Raw genomic sequence first — 17,230 nt, forward strand, 5'->3', positions numbered from 1 at the left:
CTGAATGCCAATATCGCAAGGGATCATGGGACACATGAACCTACGATGCATTCAAATGCAGACGGAAACGTCGTAATTGACACTATCAAATGGTGAGAGCTGTCGTTGTCAAACGTCTCCATCGGGACCGCAATTTCCTCTTTTCACTAAGTCGCACCCTACTTTAATAGGATTCAAGAGCAATAATAGTGATCAAATGTGTCTTTAAAAATAGCCATTGCAAACACGTGTAGCTTACTGTTCAAGAAAAAAAACAACTTCACATTCGTGCATGTTGAAAGTGGCATTCAGAGTACAGAACAGTACTGGTAGGATTTTCCTGACAACCGCATGTTAAAAACAGTTTGCATAATCGGTTCGAGTTCGATTTCCCACTTCCGATACATACATTTAAATCTATGTTTGATGTGTCATTCACCATGCATCACATGCAATAGTTATGACATTCCTGCAAAGATGACACGGTTCAGGTTTGATATGATTATATGAGACAGAGCAGAATAAATTAAAGTAAATCGGTCAATTTGAATAGAGTTAGCCGGGACAGCCCAAGTTTCTCATGTCAGGAGGGGAGAGCTTTCCAGAGGCCGAATGTCTGTTTAGCCCATGGTGGTCAAATGACCACATTGCAATTGCAGCTTGCAATCAGAGCTGTTGCGATACATCTTTATTATTATTATTATTTGTGTATATCTTTAATCATCATTTCAAAGTTTGTTTCATGTCCAATTCACCAATGGAACTTGCAAAGAAGTGTGTATGTGTGTGTGTGTGTGCGCGCGCACGCGTGCACGTGCGGTAATGAAGGTTGGTTGCTTGAAAAGTACATCTTCAGTCAAAAAATGTGGAACAGCCCTTATGTAAACATTCACACTGGAAATTACTTTTGCAAGGCGTAATGTGAGAGGGGAAACGGGCAACTTAGCAAGACAATCGATGAGACCAAATTGGATGTGCTATGAAAACACACTGGTTTTGAGTTTTCTATTCTCAAGAAGCATCACCCAACGTGAGCTGTTGGCAACGTTTACATATAGTTTTCATGATAAACATGGAGATTTCTAATTGTTTGGGTGCTATTTGTTAATAACTATCTACTTTTGTGATCTATGGATGAAGATCAGATGACATTTTTCAGAGCTTCCTATGCATGAATCCAGGCAATTCAAAGGGCTCACACAAGTTCTTGTAACTGTGTGTAAATTCAACCAATGCAGGTATATCTGAGATCCTGGAGGTAAGTGTTGCAAAGCTTGTTATGGGAGATGCGGATGGTCAGCAATGGCCTTGTCATTTTTATTTATTTTTTTCTTCGACGAGGCAGTTTGTGTTTTGTGTAGGTGCCATAAAAAAGTCAAATTGATGAAAATTAAGATGAACTCTCATAACCACGGTTCATTTAAAATCCGTCATTCACTGCTATTGCCCCAATAAAATCAACACTGAGGATCTTTTATTCTAGTCGTGCTCACGCTTAGCGAGCATGAATGCAATGCTGATGCATTTTTACATTCGGAACGGACCTCATCAGACAGCCCCGCTTTTCTCTTCCTTTGTCTCCATTTATTCCTGCACTAATCAGAAAAGGTGATGAGTGCAGCAGCGCGTAGCTTTTCCATTTCCCACCTTGCACTCAGATGTAAATTTCACTCTTCCAAGGAGTAAATGAATGTCTACGAGGACAGCATGACTGCTCCTTTCAACATACTTGATAATTACATATAACGTTCTCAATGCGCACTATCTACCGCTGTGTGATTAAAACAAGGGATGAAGAGATTGCCTTCACGCTTCAGTAACTTTTCGTGGTCGTTGTTCCGCTGCCTCGGTCTCTGCTTGCTGCTTTGTGTCAACAGCAATACATAGAAACTCACATTAAGACAATATAACAACGTCACTAGTACGACAGAGTTTTGAATGTTGTAAGCACTTCTTTTGTTTAATTTGCCAGGAAGAAAAATGTTTAATCCCATGGATCTGTGAAGGCCTGTTCTCCAAAATATCAGAGAGAAGCACGAGGAATATGGTGTCATTTCATACAGAGGTCAGGTATGGGATGCTTTAAAAACTGACAATGTTGTTTCAGTGATGCAAAAGCAGAACAGCAATGAGGGAAATGAGATGTACCCAGGAAACCTTTTATCAATTTGTAATGCTGGATATGCATATTGATACAAATAATAATTATACACTCGCCCCAAGGAATTAAAGTTTGTAATCTGGATTCTCTTTTTTTCATTTTCAATGCAACACTGCTCCTAACCTCCACATATGGGTCTAAATACAGTCATGCAAACATGAGTCCCCACTCTCCTCAGTTGCATTACTAAATGTTTTAATTTTTCCTGCACCACACTAATGAATATAACTACAGCATTCTGAACGTCAATGTCTTACTTTTGTTTGGAACAAACAAACAAATGATTGCTCCACTTTAGGTCTTACTGCCAGCTGCTTCCCCTCAGAGTGCACCTTGCCCTACTTTACATCTCATTTTGCTCACAAAGAACGAACTTGCCAAGCAAACAATTTCTTTTGTGCCCACCGCCCCCAGATTTTCCAGACTTCCTGCTGAATTGAGAAAATTCACGTGTATCCACCATTTTTGTGCTTGGAGTGCAGTGGTAAATTCTGCATTGGTTAAATTCAACTCTGCAACTGTTTTTTGTTTGCCTTTCATATCACGTTACACTGACAGAAAAAAAATGATTACAGTTCAATATTCTTTGTTCTGTAATTGCGTCTGTTTGCTTCAGTCCCCTCATATCCGTGGTCAAAAATGGTACCTTACTCTTTGACGTATGAGCATACTTCTTATAAATATGAGAGCAATGCAAACCAAAAGTAATCGAAAATTTGAACTTTGTTGTGTGTCAACACAGCAGAACACAGTTGCATTAATACTCAAAATACTCTCTCTTCAGCTTATGTGTTCGAATCAAGCACTTTGGCTCTCTTGGTGTTGACAGTCTTCATTGTATTGTGTGTTATAAAACATATAGGGCATATGTTTCAACTGGATTTTTTTTCTTATATCTACGTAGATTTTTTTTCTTTTTAAACAAGAAGGTTCAAATCTTATTTGAACAAAGAATTGCTATGGCTCTTGAGTTAAGCCAATCTCGGTCAGGGTAGGTAAGTCTATCTGGGCTTGAAAGCAATTTGAATTAATCATAGAAAATCCAATTTTCACTGTACATTGTCACATCACCTCAGATTAGGTTCAATCAAGGTGAACTTCTGGTTCTGAATTAAATGTTGCATCTTATTGAAGCTTACTCAGTTTCACAACTGCTTACCGTACTTTTTTTTGGGGGGGGGGGGGGCTTTTGACCGGTGTGCAAATTTGTATTTTATATATCTAAAGCTGAACCCTTTTTTCATGGGGAATCTCCTGAGCCAAGTTAATGTCTATTTGACTTTCAGACATTTCCGTATATAAACGCCTGATGGAAGTTTAGATTTTTTGGGAGCAATTGTCGTTTTATTTCTTAATTATTTCATCCGTCATACCTTCGATATTTCTTGGTTACTTCTGCCTTGTTGTGATCAACACAGAAGCAGTTTTGACACTTGTGCTTGCAATGAAATCACCCCGCCAGTTGGTGTCTCTGCAGCTCCTCTCAACATCCAGAAATGTTGGAAGTTGTGTTGGCGGGAGAGAGAGAGAGAAAGAGAGTGTCAACCTGGCATGAAATATAACTTTGCATCTATTCAGATTGAAGTGGCAGCCAAAAGTTGAGTTGTTGAAATACAGTACTCCTCAGGTGAGAGTGTGACAATGTTTGGAAGAAGAAACCAGAAACCAAACTGACATGCACTCTCCTGCAACCCAATATTGCTTCTGAGGCTGCGAGCTTGTGAAAACCCTGAGGTTCTAGAAAAACGCTTTGTTTCAATAGTTCACAGTGACTGCTGAACACATTTCCTCTGAATGTTTTCCAACATCCCAAATCACACCAAATGTCATTGTTTTGGGCTCCATCATAGTTCGCCAAGTAGCCTGTTCCATTATGCATAAACCGGGATCGTGACTGTCATGAGAAGTAGGGGTTGATTTATTGTCCAATAATACATGCTTGCGGATATACTTTGATCAGTTGCATGTTATTGAGCAGATTTCATTCCACCTCTTACTACTCTTATTTCTAAAAAAAAAAAAAAAAAAAGTCTGAAAACAGGTATTTTCTAACACTGGCTTTAACAAATTATTTATTCATTATTATTGAATGATGATGTTTCATACCTATATGTGTCAGTGTATGTTGCAGTATTAGTGTTCAATGCTGTCAGTTAGCGGCTGACATTTGGGGGATTGAAAGCCCTTTATACAAAACAATGGTAGTGGAAATCATTAGCAGCTGTCACTGCTCCTAATTAAGAAATCTTCATTATTGACATATGGCACTTTAATCTTGCACTGGTGAGCATTCAGTATTAATGAAGCAACTTTTTCCGAATCTATTTTGGAGGTAAACATTGTCCATTTGACAATAGGTATCATTACAGCAGTTTGCATTCCTGAAGAGACTTTGTGGCATCCGAGCAAAAGGCCACTGTGCCGGTGAACAGAAGGCGCTCCGGTGATGCCAGAACTACAATCATTGTAACAACTTTTTGGATGTGACATTTGTCTCGCCAGCGTATTTGCATTTCGTGTAGGTGAAAAATAAATGGGATTCTGTCATGGGCTACTTTTGCAGACATCAGAGGTGGTTCGGTACTTAGAGCGAAATATCTGTATCTTCAATCACTACTTGTCAAGCTTTATCCAATTTGAATGTATGAAAAGTTTTTTTGGAGACGGTCTGGTTCAATGTGCCAGCGGTCCCTATACGGAGAGTCACCAATCTTTTTGAAACTGAGACCTACTTCGTGGGCATATTGATGCACATTTCTGAAGTAGCAATTGTGTCAAATGTTATTAATAATTTATGTACACTTATGTTAAGACAGAATATTTTCCCACAATAATTAGAAGACAAAAGTATAAAAATGTAATGCTTTTTTGTGTGTTAACATCTTGACATTTTTTAAAATAATCACTTGTACAACATTCTTTTGTGTCCCATCACCGGTGAGCTATTTTTAGAATAGGCCTGCAGGTTACTCATATGTCCCTTGACCACTGGTCGATACAAAAATAAAATTTCTGGCACATACTTTGTAATTTAAATGAATACTTTTACACACTTTTTTTTTTGTATTAAATCGTATTACTGAAATTCCCACCAGGGCCATGAGACAAGTTAATCAAGAGCTTTTTTTCTTTCTTTCTTTTTTTTAGGTCTATATGTAGTTTTTTCCGTATTTTATAATCGGTTTAGAATGCATGAATGAATTGTCAGGAGAAACAAATTATGAAATGGATCCAGAGCAGTCTCTTGCAGAATGAAAGACGATCTGGAAGAACAAGGAACATACTGATAGTCCATGACACTCACACATTTGAATATCTCTACTGCATTCTCCTCAAAAGACGGATTATGCATATCACCGCCAATTTTGCATCCTCCCGTGTACTACATTTATAATCCAAAATGCCATTTGAAATTTGGTATCGCATGGGTAAATTACTTAACAAGTAGGAATCATTATTTATTACCTTTTTTTTTTAAATTTAAATGTTCATACCAGACTATGGGCCACAATTTCTGAAAAAAATCTGTGTAAAATGCATAATTGTGGTTGACCGCTTTGTACATTAAAAAGTAATCATAATTTTATGGGTTATTTTGTCTTTCAGTCCAATCAATATGTGTATGTATTAATACTGTAAAAATGCATATAGGTTTCTCTGCAACATTCATTGCAAATTTCTGCTCAGCTGGCATGTTGCGCCACAGACATGGCCGAGGGGTATTAAGAGTGATTAGTTGGCTTGCAGTTGGATGGTTTGAAATTCATATGAGTGAATAAGAACTGTCAAATGCTCAAAGAACTTTTTTTTTTCTGCTGATGACAGTATTTAATGGAATCCTAAATGCTCCTTTTGCAAATGTCAACATTAATTAAAGAAACCTCTTTTGAGTAGCATTTGCACTTGGCTATAGATTTCAGCTTCTCGAATCCCAAAGCCTTGGGAAGGAGGTTATTGGCCGTGAACACTTGCCGAAGTGTAACTTTCTCTTTCATGGCTTAATTTAGTGTGCTCTTTGACCCCAGTAGGTCATCCCAGGTTAAATGTTTCATTTCTTGTCAAGTGAGGAGGAAATTGCTTTGTTTTCTCCGGACCATTTTATCCTAGTCTAAAATAATAGTAAGTAATAGTAAGAATAGCCCAGTATGGTTGCTTAACCCTTTCGGGGACATCGGTTACATCTGATCAGGTTACAGGTTATTGTTATTGGTGCAGAAAAGAGTTAATGTAAAGGTGGTGTGACGTGCACATTTACATCTTCTGAATGATGGATGGAGGGACTGTATGAAACACTCGGTGTCGGTGCTTTTGTATTTTATAATTACAGTGTACAGTGGCTACAAAGTCTAAACACCAAATACCGGTTTCGTGAGACAGAAAGAAGCCAAGATAAATCAGTTCAAATCTTTAAGAGCGTAAATGAAACTCAAGAGAGATGGTGTCTAGCCGACCCCCACTTTGCCGAGTTCATGTGACAATATGTGACTTCACGGTTTCAATTGGTAAGCGTTACCTGAGTGCAAATCAATAGGAAAGTGTCGAGCCAGGAAAAAGGTCACAGCGGCCTAGCTCAAGTCACCTATTGACTTATGTGCCAGGTTCCTTTCTGACAATGCCAAATATGGCATTTGGCATGATCAAAAACGTGACCTTGGTTTCATCAGCCCAAACTATTTTTCCCCAGATGTGTTTTGAAGATTTGAAGTGCTTTTAAATTTGATTTTTTTCATTGTTAACTTTTTAATCTTGGTCTTTACCCCTACGACAAAGATACATTGTCACATGTTGCTCCTTCAATGTTTATATCAGCCTCTCGGAAGCCTTCCTGATCAGTTTTATTCTAGCCTCTTTCTTTCATTTTAGAGATGTCCAGTTTTTGGTAGTCACTCTTGTGCCATGTTTTCTCAACTTGATCACTGTCCTTACTGTGTTCCATGCTGTATTTTAATGCATGAGAAATGTCGTCAGGAATAGCCCACTAGGAGAGCTTTTATTGTGTTAATTGGAGCCACTTAAAAAAAAAAAACTAAAAACATTATATCAGTTGTTTTATTTGTTGTTTTTTTTTACTTTATATTTTTCATTTTTTAATCAAGAAGTTACGTTATTTGAAATTATTTAGCTTGGTCGCATTTTTTTTAATGTATAAAAAAAGGCACTTGATCTGTGTTGTTTATTTGAAATCCACTTTAGATTTTGGATGTTTTGCATGGTTTTGTCGTGACTCTTTAAAAAGAGGATTTCTTATCAAAATGTTTAAACTACATCAAATAACCATGATACTTTTGTTTATTTAGCTTGGAAATTTGCCACACCTGAACCTCTGGAGGTGTAGGCTGCTATCAAAGCAACCGTGGCTTCCAAAACACTTTAACAGGGTCACAAGCTGATTGTGTCATACTATACCGTATTGAAACAATAATTCATGCAAAACGCAGCTCCTACTAAGTATTAAATCTTGATGAATGAACAAAGTTTTCTGCAGGCCGACATTTCTTGATTACAAATTGTTTCCCAAGTAATTGTAATAATCTTTTGATTTGGTGAATGGGGGCTTTTTGTTTGCTGTAAACTACAAATGTCAAATTATAATTTGAGATGCACCTTTATAACGCACGTATTTTTTTTAGGTTTAAAAATAAACCGTTCGAATAAAATTAAACTAAAATAAATGTAAATTACTCACCCACTGACTCTTGACGTAGGCTGAGTGAACAATGAAGTGAGCATAGGATCGGTGAAGGCGAGTCAGCTTTATGCCTCAAGGTTTTCACCATTCTTAATTGCCCTGCAGGTTTATAAGAAGTCAATGATTGTACAGTAAAACTTGACAAATTGCATTTTAGCTATTAAGTGACGTGATGGTAGAAAGCAAAACCGCATCAGCCTGAGAGGTTAGTTTCTCAACATTAAAAGTTGACTTGTGGTGTGCATTCCATTCTATGATTTATGCTTTTTGTTTTGACTATTTGTAATTTATTGAAATAGAATAAAAAATCATCTACTGTTAAATTATTGACCATTTTTAATGTACTAAGTTACCGTTGTTTCTTTATTTTACTGAACGGCCAAGAGAGAGATCGGGGACTTCTTTCTTCCTGTGTCGCACGATGAGCCAATTCTGGGAAACACCAGTACCCGTTCTGTGGAGGAATCACAAAACCACAGAAAAATCAAAACTCATTTGTGGAAATTAATAATTATGATGCTCATTGAGCATGTTATTGTGTGACCTCACAACAGTTTTTCTGAGAAGTCTGTACTCCAGATTGTACGACCTAAGGGGCGAATTTGTCGGCCTACGTGAACTTTGGTAGACCCACCGTGCGTAAGACAATGTCTGGCTTGTTTTTCCTTCCATACGGAGACATTCATAATGATGTGGAAGAAGTTTGTTTTTATGCCTCTGTACAAGCTTGGGAACGTTAAACGTGACACAACCTTGATTGTTTTGCATCACCAATGGCAATGGTGCAATTTATTCAATGTGTGTGTGTGTGTGTGTGTGTGGCTGCTGGCTCTGTGTCTTTTTCGCTCGGCGAACACAATGTACAGTTTGACTCCCACCATGGTAATCTAAATGATTTATTGCATCTCTCTCCCCGTCAGCCACTCGACTGCTTCGTAGCAACACATGGGCAAAACCCGGCTATTCTGCTTGGCCTTCAGGCAAGGAAGAGCAGTCATAAAGAATTTAGTTTTCTGCTGGTTGTCATTAAATGTCTGTCAGCTTTTTTTCTTTATTATTTCATGCCATTTCAGCTACGGGCTCTTAAGACGGTCTCTGTCCTTCTCAGGGTAATCTCTTGTGTCCCATAGGAGGAGGCAGTGGCTCTGAAGAAGGAAGGAAATGTACTGGTTTTGGACTGCCGGTTCCCCCATCTCATAGGCACTGATGAAGACTTGCGCAGCACTGGCGTCGTCCTATATTATTTGAAAGTAAATGGAGCGTTTCATCTTCACCTGACTGGCATTCATTCTCTGTTTTCTGTTAATTAATCACCAGCCAAAGCCAACTGCTCACACACCTTACTTATTGTCTCCTGATTAATCACCTCTGTAGGAAGGCAGAACCATGAAAAACGCCAACAAAGCATCTTGCGGCTGGAATATTGGTGAGTCAGGGTTACTGAATCATAGAACCCATTGTTGCATCATCTGTTGATTCACTGACTCTTAACTGCCTTCTTTATGTTTTTGTTTCTCATAGAAGATGGTAATTGTGAGCGCGTTGGTAACCACTGTGCGTTTGAAAACCACGCGGGGACTGTGACTCTCATTCCTCAGGAGGGTGCAATGTGTTCAGTCAATGGCACCGTAGTAACTCATCCCTGTCAGCTGACTCAGGGTAAGCTTGCCCCCCTACACTCTCGGAGAAAAGAATGAGCTTGTGCCCAAATTTGGTTATCAAACTGTTTCATCTCTTGAAATCAATGTTGTCCTTTGCTTTCGCAGCGTCACATTTTTGCCTTTGGTGTGTTGTAAAGGCGGATCGGTGCAGCGTCTGCTGTGATGCAGACGTTGTATCGGTCTGTCGTGGTAAAGAAGGAGCTGAGCAAAAGGGCGAAGCTCTCAATTTACCGGTCGATCTACGTCCCAACCCTCATCTATGGTCACGAGCTATGGGTCGTGACCGAAAGAACGAGATCCCGGATACAAGTGGCCGAAATGAGTTTTCTCCGCAGGGTGTCCGGGCTCTCCCTTAGAGATAAGGTGAGAAGCTCGGTCATCCGGGAGGGGCTCGGAGTAGAGCCGCTTCTCCTCCACATCGAAAGGAGCCAGATGAGGTGGCTCGGGCATCTAATTAGGATGCCTCCTGGACGCCTCCCTGGTGAGGTGTTCCGGGCATGTCCCACTGCCAGGAGACCCCGGGGACAACCCAGGACACGCTGGAGAGACTATGTCACCCAGCTGGCCTGGGAACGCCTCGGGATCCGCCAGGAAGAGCTCGAAGAAGTGGCTGGGGAGAGGGAAGTCTGGGCTTCCCAACTAAAGCTACTGCCCCCGCGACCTGACCCCGGATAAGCGGTGGAAAATGGATGGATGGATGGATGTGTTGTAAAGACAGCTTTTCATAAAATGGATAGCTTCTCTTAATAAACATTTTGAAGGGTGAGAGGCCGACAAAGCCCCAGGCTGTTTTCCTTAATTGGGTGATCAAGTCGATAGGGCGCACAGGTTTGAAATGGGAGCGAAGCTTTACTCTTTCTAAGGACTGAGTCAAACAGTGTTGAGACTCTTAACCTCTCGTCCAAACTGGCACTGCTGGTTGGGGCTTGGAGCCTTGCAGCTTACTGCCTCCTCCTCTTCATCAGGGCTTGGCTTTCTGAGATAACAACTCAACAGTGCAGAACAGCCTTCTGCTAGCCTTCTTTTATCACCATTGCAGCTTTTCCCATATCCCCTTCACAAACAGCTGTATCTGAAGGCGTTTTCTTGAACAAATGTTTGTAATTTTCAGAGCAACAACAGCTGGAATCTATCAGAGGCTGCCCTCGCAGGTGCTTTGTCACTTGTCTAAGTCATTTGGAGTTGCAAGATTAGAAATTGCTGGAGCCGGCGACGAGGCGAGCGATTGCACGGCAAAGGCCTTGAGAAAATCTTTGGCTGTGATTGCATGAATCGGAGCCTCATATATATAAAGCTTAATATCACTTCAATTCTATCACTTTTTGAGGATTAGCAAGCCTTCCTTGACCGCTTAGATCATCCCATGGTTTACTTATGGCCACTGCCATTCACGTTGGAGATTGCTTTCTTCAGAGCAAGTCATTCCTTTTTGCTCGTTTGAGGAAATGTAGGCCAACTCCCAGTTTATGCCAGCAGGGTTTCAGTGAGGACGCTTTGCTGAGTTGAAATATTGACAGGAAAGTTTCTATCGGTCTGGTTCTTAGGAACTTTTCATGAATTATGGATCATGTTCTGACACGACATCATTGCTCTCTATGGCAAATGTTGTGAAAAACCTCAACTCTTGAATTGCTGCACATGTTTTTGTAGGGCTTGCATGACTAATTCCAAATACTTTGAGATTGCAGGTAGCTTGGTCATTTGCCACCCTTTGATGTTCTCCCTCCTTTCTGTTCAGGTGCCGTCATACACCTTGGGAGAAAAAACATATTACGCTTTAACCACCCCACTGAAGCCACCGATCTCGGAGAGAAAGAGCAGGTGAAGTCAGAGCCTGACCGCAGCAGACATAGAGCACTGCCTGTCTGTGGTCTAAAGACTTTTTGCTAAACCTTTTTCAATAAGCTTATCCGTTGCTTTGGCTTAATTGCATTCTTCTAATGCAAGTCAGACACCTTTTTTTTCCGTCTTCGTATTGTTCAAATGTGTAAATGTTTTGTGTACGTGTTCAACATGACACTTGAGAGGTTGTGCAAAATTAAATCGTTTAGAATCTAGTTCAAGGTTACTTAAATATAGAAATCGATTCGAATTCTAATATTTGTACTGTTGGCTGCATAACCTGTGCAACATCCGGCAAGCCCATGTTACAATGGGCACCTATTAGTGTCTACATAATATTGGCTAAGAAAGGAATCCAAATCCGCATAGAAATTAATCGGTACATAGGTTATATCGCAATCATTTTGATCTAGTTTTCACATTTTCCTGAGAGAAGCTGAATACCTTTTTATATGAGCAAAATGGTGCTAGTTGATGAATGCACAAAAAAGCTTGAGCTGTTTTAGGATAGTGAATTTATGGGAAATGACACGTGATGGTCAATATACGATGTCTAATTTTCAAAGCTTTACACATTTCGGATGTACTAAATGAAGTGCCCTCTCTCTTTTGAAGCAAAAGGTATAATTAAAACATTTTCTAATTGAATTATTTTCATTCCAGTCTTGTCTTGTTTCATCCTCCGCAGAGTGGGCTGATATAGATGAACGCCAAAATCTAAATCTAACAATTTGTCCAAGATGACACTTGGCCCTCCGAGGTAAGACATGAGGCGGATGCATCCAAAAACACTAGAACTCCTTTTCAAAGGCCCGGTTACATCTGATTCACGACTCTATCTTGACGTGCAGAATCTGTCGTTGCAAAATCAACGCCATAAATCATGGCAGCATTTCTGTGAAAAGTGGGGGCATGCAAATGGACATGCCAGCCTGAAGTTTTTCAAGCTGCGCCAGTGTAAATCATAGCTAGTCTAGACAGCTCAGACTGGAGGCTGTCCCAGGTTAGGTTCTGTAGTTCAGTCTGTAGCATACCACCGTGTCCCTTTCAAATTAAATAAATAAATCACTCTTCACTTGAAGTTCACCCCTGACATGCTGTGATAGACGTGCAAAAAACACATCATGGTTATCAGTATCAATCCGTATCTTGTACAGTATGAGTCATCTTGGAATTGAAAGCAATTCCGCTTGATCCTGAATTTATTTACTTAGAGAGCCAAATGAAATGTCTCTTTCCCTCAGTATCAACACAAATGGTGGTTTAATTACACTCTTCTCTGAAAGTATTATAACAATTGAGTACCACTGCCCAAAAATCGGTCATGGCCAAAGCAGTCAATTGGAATGCTCTGAAGAAGAAAGAAAGCCCTGGTGTACAAGATAAGGGACAGTTGACGACAAACATTTTTAGAGCTGTGGTGACCTGCGATTGCCAATCTCAGGATTTCAGAAGTGAAGGTTTCACAATCTACCATGGAAGACTTGCCACGGACACAAGTAAAACTGACGGCAAATGATGCAACCACTCATGAAAAAGAACAGAAATGCCAAGCTGGAATTTGCTGAAATTTAGACAAGCTTCAAAACAGTTTTATGAACTGATGATAGAAAGATTAAGCTTTAACAAAGTGATAAGATTAACCTTTTATCAAAGACTAATATTTGGAGAAAGAAAGAATCTGCTTATGATCCCAAACGTACCAGCTTATCTGTGAAACACGAAACAGTTTTGAGCTGAACACACCTGTGAAATGTTGTCAGCATACCCTGAGAATTACAGTGTACTTTTCTCCCTATTTTTTAAAATCTCACAGAACTCTGCCTGTTTTATCTTCAGGGCCAATGTAGAGTATGTCTTTTATTTTGATGATGACCAGGGTCAGAGCTCTCGGGGATTGTGACAAGGCAAGAGATTTCTGCTTGTGGGAACAAAAAGTGTGAGGAAAAAGACATTAAAAGCAGATGGAAGACATATTTTTTTTTGTGTGGGGAGGCCAATAATGGAGGCAGAACTAACCACCAAGCCAACAAAATAGATTTGTAAATTAGTATAGCAGATCTGTGCTTTCAGTGCAAAAGCCCACAAGACTGTCATGTGGAGAAGCAAGACGCACCTGACTACTACTGCATTGGTTTCATAGACACCTATTCCGGATTTTCAAAAATGCAAAGAAAATATTAAACAGGAACACTGACGAATTGGATATAGCGTGTTAAAGACAAAGTCAGTGGCCCTTTTAGTCCTTTTTTACTTTTCCCTCGATATGCTGCCCTTGAAAGAAAATATGTAGACGCCCCTGCTCTACGTCAGAAGAATTCAGTAGCTACTAATTCAATTGATGTACATTAGCCAACTTTACATCATCGATGAAATGCAGATTGGAATTTCAAACCCATTAGTGTTACAGTTTCTCTCATCATTTTTTAATTAATGTGTACAACCCCCCCACCCCCCCAGCAGTATTGAAAATGGATGGTTTGATTATAATAAGGCAACGCATATGATATGTAAATCCCATGTCAACATGCACACATTCTTCTTAATTTCACAGCTGGTAGGGTGGCTGTAATATCATCCAACCTTTTGATGGGTGCCTTACACAAACTACAAACAAAGGCTGCTTTTTCTAAAGTGGGCTCTAGAGTTGCTGCAATAATATATTTCACCTTGAACAGATTTTCAATGTAAAAATGGAAATTGCTTGCAGCATGATCACACGTTACACTGTCTATTTGTGCCCATGCGTCCATCATTTTTATTAATTCATTTTAGTGAGCTTGATCTACTCACTTCAAAGACCGTGGAGTCTGAACTCATTACCTGCGCTTCTACCTTTGAGGCACCAAATAAATTCACAATGACTGTAAGTATGTTTGTTTTCTACAAGTACAGCAGTTATGCGCTATTAAGATGATTAAAAAGAGTAAAGAAAAACTACTTGGTCTGTAGTATTGAGGATAACACCTATCCACTCTCAGTGGGCCACCATACAGAGGCATGAAATTGTCTCTTAGCTTGTTTAGAGGGATTATGTACATTTATATCTTATTACACTCTCCCACCGGGGTTTAAACAAATTTACACATTTGAAAAAATAACAGGCATACAGAGCACTTCAATGCATTTTTAATATTTCAAGGTGCCTTTGTTGTTGTTTTTTTTTTTTTGCATTCAAATGTAATTGTATATTGTACCTTGAAAGCAAATGATTGTAGTTGGCATAAAGGGAACGTGATCCATCACTGTTTTCTTTTTTTCTCCACCGGCACAATATAAAATAGGCAATACCTGGAAAAGGTCCCGTCGCTCACACTAGTTTCGATTTGGATGGAGGCACACATCAGAATGGGGTAAGCACCAGGGGTGAGCTGAAGCAAGAGATAGTTCTGTGTCATAAATCACGACCGGAGCTGATGTCTAAGCACCCTTGGAGGGAAGCTGAGAATGCTGCTGAAGTATCAAGTTATACAAAAGCGGAAGTGTGGTCCGGGGATGCCAGCCTCCAGCAGACAAGTGTCCTGGGCCTGGGTGATGGATGTGTCATGAAGCCAGAGGGGAATGCTAATGAGATCCAAGGTGTTGTGGCTCGTTGCTGCAAGGGGAGACCTGGCTCTGGTGGGAGCTCATTAGGCAACATGTCCCACCTTCAGCATGCAGGGGAAACGAGCTCCATGTCTGTCTCCAAGCAAACCAACACACTTCCGTTTCAGGGAAACGCTCCGAGCACGCCGGGATCCTGCTGTTCATCCCAGGAAGCGATCTTAGAAGGACAACAGATTTTTCGAGACATAAATGATTCAGCCTCTTTGGATGAGCCGGTAACACAGAACAAAGTTGACGTTGTGGTTACAGTTCAAAGCTCAACACTGGGTGCCTTAGTCAACAGAATGAGTTGGATTGTCCAAGATGCTCGGCGTTTCCTTTGGAGTTCATCCACGCTACTGCAGCAGTTTGAAGAGGAAAGAAAAAAGCAATTTGTGACCCGCTGGTTCAATCATGTCATCTCTTTAGTCAATGAAAGCAAGGTCATGTCTGTAATCGACTGCCAAGTCCTCGCCCTGGTAAAAAAAGATTTATTTCTTTTCATGTTTCAACAATAGTCTTATTTATTCAGTGGTCAAAGAGCTACCACTCATACAACAAGTCCAGACGGAAATAATGAAACACCTTTGGGCCAGAGCGTATGACTAATATTCAGGACTCCGATTATCAACATACTACAGCAATCGTGTCCCATACACAGAAGATCGTTGATGCGGATTGGAACCCAGATGGCCTTCATGAGCAAGAAACAGTTCATGTTGATTTAGTGCGGGAGGACAAAACAAGTGCAGAGATATTCCCAGTGAATGACACGATTACACTTCAGACCACAAACAAGGATCAGGCATTAGATAACGATGTCACTGTGCAAAGAAATGAGATTCAACGTTTTGATAGATTTTACCGCTGCCCTTGTGAACCTACACAATCTCTCATTTCAACACCCAAAAAAATCTCTACGGTCAGTCCTGTCCAGCACATTGTGGGTTGCACAAAAACCTGTAGCTCTCTTTTGGTTGAATGTAGCTAAATGTAGCCAACTTGAACCCTGTCCTGCTGTCCTGGTCCTCTTGGACACCGGTCTTTATACATTGACTGCAGAATCGGAGCTGTTGGTATTGTTCCACCAGCTCCCCTTCTCTCATTTAAAGGAATTGCAGATAAGCTTTTCAGGCCACGGCTTGCGTGTGATGGGAGCTACGCATGAAAGCATCTTGGGTCTGTACACTCACAGCCAGAAGCTTACCCAAGAGGTGTTTTGGGCCATACTAGGAGTCCTGTGCCCTGGGGACAGCCGGGTCTCTCGGCACCTGCTGTTTAATGGTGACTGGAGGACAGTTGGCAACGGATTACCATTGGAGTCACAGGCTTTGATACCTGACCTTCTGTTGGGGTGGCGGGGTGAGGGTGTGCTGCCAGTTTCAGTGGAGTCTTGCAGGTCTGATTTATCTTCTTTATTGCAACATGGACGAAGGCACATCAGTTATCCTTGGGGATGTGCAGCTCTTATTGTACACAAGCGTAAAGGTCCGCTTAAGCTCTAGTAGCTGTATTGAAACTATGTCTCAGCTTTTAATTACTGAAACACACATTGGTCTGGTTCAGGAAGATGTTGTCTTTTATCCGAGCCCGCGCTCAATCGCCATCAGGCCCCGCCATCAACAATTTCTCAACTTGACTCTTCGTCAGCGCGCTGATGTACGCTGCATGGTGTTACATGATGAAGACAAGTGCGGAGTTGTCAGTCTGGATCTAATCTTTGCAAATATGAGGACCAGAGGTCACCCTGAAAGTGTGACGAAAGTAGCCACCCCGCCCGTGCTTGCTTCAAATTCATTTCCAGAGGCAGAGGTGTGGAAATTAACTTTCACTTGCTCCACTGAGGCAGCATGCCTGATTAATTATTTGTCAAATGTCTGATCAACAACTGGCAGACAGTAATGAGCTGCTCAGCTTGAAGATACATGGAGAATTAGCAACCAGTGCAATGAACTGCTAATACTGCACCCACTTTTGATGTCTGATACATTCCTTCCGTTAAATTGACATTTTATATCACATGACTTGTAGAATTTTAAAGCCCACCTTTTGTTCTTCCATCACTTACCTACCACCACTCACTCGCTTCCTCGTTTTACCAGCATAGGTGCTGATAAATTTGATATCTGATAAAATTGATAAATCTGTGACTCTTCCAGTTTAATTCGTTTGATCGTTTTTTTTTCTAATTTTAAGGATTTTAATCATCTCATATATGGTTGTTATGTACATGTCAAGTTGTTATTGATGTTGAATTTTTATGTGAACACATTTTTCATGTTTTTGAATTGACAAATAAATGTTACCTTTTGT

At 40.4% G+C, this 17,230-nt stretch overlaps 1 protein-coding gene across 1 annotated transcript; it reads left to right on the forward strand.

The window, feature by feature from the left end:
- Positions 1-271: 271 nt before the first annotated feature.
- On the forward strand, positions 272-16,798 carry kif16bb (kinesin family member 16Bb). The gene is given in 14 exon segments (XM_086122476.1): positions 272-308; positions 1,218-1,237; positions 1,952-2,044; positions 8,960-9,079; positions 9,204-9,255; positions 9,351-9,488; positions 11,229-11,311; positions 12,040-12,092; positions 14,108-14,198; positions 14,617-15,411; positions 15,413-15,510; positions 15,512-15,769; positions 15,771-16,269; positions 16,271-16,798. Coding segments are annotated over 14 exon segments (2,865 nt in total).
- The last annotated feature ends 432 nt before the right edge of the window (positions 16,799-17,230 follow it).

The sequence above is a fragment of the Hippocampus guttulatus genome, chromosome 10 (assembly GCF_054856545.1).
Source record: "Hippocampus guttulatus isolate MCC_2025c chromosome 10, RoL_Hgut_1.0, whole genome shotgun sequence".
Lineage (NCBI taxonomy): Eukaryota > Metazoa > Chordata > Actinopteri > Syngnathiformes > Syngnathidae > Hippocampus > Hippocampus guttulatus.